General features: G+C 35.0%; 1 protein-coding gene across 1 annotated transcript; it reads left to right on the top strand.

Annotated features, from left to right (window-relative positions):
- Positions 1-412: 412 nt before the first annotated feature.
- LOC113095472 (uncharacterized) lies at positions 413-3596 on the top strand. Its single transcript, XM_026261010.1, has 2 exons — positions 413-558; positions 654-3596. Exon 2 carries the CDS (start codon positions 1288-1290, stop codon positions 3415-3417), a length of 2130 nt encoding a protein of 709 aa, XP_026116795.1. The 5' UTR covers positions 413-558; positions 654-1287; the 3' UTR covers positions 3418-3596.
- Positions 3597-3707: the final 111 nt, after the last annotated feature.

Below are 3707 nucleotides of genomic sequence, written 5' to 3' on the forward strand. Positions count from 1 at the left end.
AAAATAAAGTGAAATAAAAATGAAAGGGCAACACAAACATACTATAAAATTAATTTGCCTGCACCTAGGCTATGTTATCTAATGAAATTCAGAACACCATCAAATCTATTTACACAAAAAAAAATACTTTTTGATTTATTGTACTTTATAAATGACAACAACTTCTAAAAATGCATGAAATGAATGTCTGTTACAATCAAATAAACAATTATAATGTATAATTCATTTAATTTGATGACTTTTATCTATCCTCTTTGGTCTTTTATTTGGCTGAATTTATGGAACTTTTTTACTTTTTAATTTATTTTAGGCTACTTTATAAATTGCTAAAACTATCAATATATTATTTAAGGTATAAGGAATTTCCTTGACATGTCATCCTTCCCATTTTTTTTTTTTTTTTTTTTTTTTTTTTTGAAGGATGAGGATGATCAAGACAATGGGAATGACCAAACAAATACAAAAGACATCCTGAGTAATACGTCCAACAGTGGACCAGACGAAGTGGACAAAGACAGATCCATCAGGACCAGTTTATTTTGTGCTGACATTCAAGAAGTAAATACACATATCACACAAGTCTCACCTTTGGTTAAATACCCTTTTCATTCATTGATGATATTTCACATCCTATTTTCATTTATAACCTGTAGAATGAGGAAGACCTGTCAGATTCTGAATGGAACATGCTTGATTCTGAAGATGAAAATTATGTGGACAGAGAAGACTTGATGGAGGGCAGTACTAGTGGAGAAAACACATCTGAATTATCAGTGGTATGTAGTAAATGGTTCTGTGACACAGTGTTTTTGTTAGTGTAATAGTTCACGTTGACCTGTTTTGCCAAAATACGGAAGTGAATTGACAGACACAAATAAAGTATTCTGCATTACCAACCCATGAAAGCACAAATAAAAACTAATGAGAATTTTGACACCATTATGACATATCATTCCTGGGCAATTCTAAAATTCAAGAATGTACCAAACCCTGTTATTTTTTATTTTTTATACCCTGTTATTTTTGGTTTGCAGCTAGGATATGTTAAAGTGATTTAAAGTGAAAAAAGTAAAGCCATTTTGTGATTATCCAGGGTAAATATTTCTAGGAAATATACCCAAGAAAAGGAAAGAAAATAAGCTGGACTGATATTCCTGATCATTCTGCTGCTCACATTTTTTTTAATATTTTGTCTCTCTCTCCCTGTAGGGAAATGAAGATATAGCCGTTACTGGTGACAAGCCCTTGTATCCTGGTGCACCTATTTCAAAAGGAGAAAGTGTATTAATGCTGATGTCCTATCTGTTGCGGCACAATTTAACAGGCAAAGCACTTACTCACTTACTGGAAATGTTTAACACAATGTTTCCAGGTCTGATCCCATCTTCACATTACCTTTTCCACAAAGATTTTGGAAGTTCATCTAAATTTGAAGTTCACTTTTATTGTGAAAGTTGTTTAAAATACCTAGGCGTCAGAGGAGACTGTCCCTCTCAGTGTGACACTTGCAATACAGAATTTGATGCCAATGCAAACCTTAAGAATGGATTCTATTTTCTTGTGTTGCCCCTGCATGCACAGATTCAGCAGCTTTTGCAAGAATATGGTGTCAATCTTAACGAAAAAACTAGAACCTGTGGGGTTCTCTCTGACATACAGTCTGGTGAAGAGTATCAAATGTTATGTGACAGTGGAGTTCTTGGAAAAGATGATTTGACGCTAATTTGGAATTGTGATGGCGCACCAGTGTTCAAAAGTTCTAAATGCAGCATTTGGCCAATTCAGTGTCAGGTAATTGAACTGGAACCAGAATTGAGAAAAAGTCAAATTTTGATGTCAGCGTTATGGTTTGGGCCAAGTAAACCATCCATGCTAACATTACTAAAACCATTTGTTAAAGAAGCCTTATCATTAGAGACTGAAGGTATTGACTGGCAAGACACACAGGGAAACCGGCATGTTTCTAAAGTGTTTGTGGTGGTTTGTAGCTCTGATTCAATGGCTCGTCCAATGCTTCGTAACACAAAGCAGTTTAATGGTTTTTATGGTTGTGACTTCTGTTATCACAAAGGTGGTAAATCCTATCCATACGATCAACCTGAACCCGCACTTCGAAATGAAAGAGATCATTTCAGTCATGCAATGTCAGCTTCAGATAATGAGCCAGTATTTGGAGTCAAAGGGCCATCTCCTTTAATGAAGCTTAGTCATTTCCAAATGATAAATGGTTTCATTCCTGAATATCAACACAATGTGTGCCTTGGAGTTACTCGGCAACTGTCCACATTGTGGTTTGATACAGCAAACAGTGAAGCCCCCTGGTACATTGGCAAACAGACGGAAGAGGTTGATATGCGACTTTTAAAAATAAAACCTCCTGTTGAGATAACTAGGACACCAAGATCAGTGAATGAAAGGAAGTTCTGGAAAGCTTCAGAATGGCGAGCATTTCTCCTATTCTATGCTCTCCCTGTACTGAAAGGAATACTCCCTGCCAGATTTTGGAATCATTTGTTTTTACTGGTGTTTGGAATATATACATTACTCCAGGATAAGATCAAGACTAGAAGCGTATTGTTGTCAGAACTGGCTCTTAAAAAATTTGTAATAGAATTTCAAAGAATATATGGGAAAGACCACATGACTTTTAACATACACTTGCTCACACATATCGCACAAAGTGTGAAACAGTGGGGACCATTATGGGCTACGTCAGCCTTTCCATTTGAATCCAATATGGGTACTCTATTAAAGTATTTTAATGGAACACAGAATGTCCCTTCACAAATAGTTAGAAAATTTATGTTGTGGAAAGAATTGCCAGAAAAGGCTAAACATATGAGTGCAAAGGTCCAGTCATTTGTTAAAGAACTTTATTTTAATAAGCGAAGAACAGATAAATGTGAAACATTAAATGATAGTGTCCAGGTTTTTGGGCATCCCCCATTTCAGGAAAACATCACAACTTCTTCTAGGCTTGCAATTTCTAAGTTATGTGGAAATCTAAGTAACTGCTTCTGGTCTTACAGCCGTTTCTTGGTTAATGGAGTTCTGTATCACACTCAAAAATATGATCGACTGAATAAAAGATATAACAGTGCTGCATACTTGAAAGATAGTACATTCTGTTTAATTAATGACTTGGTCATTTTTAAACAAATGTGCGCCCATCAAAGCCCTGCATATTGTGCATGTACCAAACATTGCTGTGCTTTAGTTGAGGTACTTGTTAAATCTAGCAGGCCTTTATGTAAAGATTCACAAATAAATGTAGAGAGTACTTTTGTACATGAGGTTAGGAAGAATGGAAAGATCAGTGCCATCTGGCCTGATATGATAAAAATGAAATGTGTTGTTGTTGAAACAGTTGACAATTTGTACATTGCACCTTTGCCAAATCCATTTGAAAGAGACTAAAAAAGCAGTCATTATTGATATTGTACATAGTACTATAGTGTTGTTTTGCCAATATTTTATGTTTCATAAAAAGACTTGCTTCTTTTCCTATTTGGCTTGATGATTTGTAATGAGATTTAAAATTGTATCTGCTTGTATAGCTATCTGTGTTATTATAGAAGCCAGTATGAATTAATTCTGTTCCAATTCTTACACCTGGGAAGAATTGCCAATAACATCATTAAAAATGTATCTGTCTCTATGTGGGTTAGTATCACTGTGTCAATATCATGTTCAGTTACATGTTTATT

This window comes from Carassius auratus, unplaced genomic scaffold, assembly GCF_003368295.1.
Source record: "Carassius auratus strain Wakin unplaced genomic scaffold, ASM336829v1 scaf_tig00215739, whole genome shotgun sequence".
In the NCBI taxonomy this organism is placed as follows: Eukaryota; Metazoa; Chordata; class Actinopteri; order Cypriniformes; family Cyprinidae; genus Carassius; species Carassius auratus.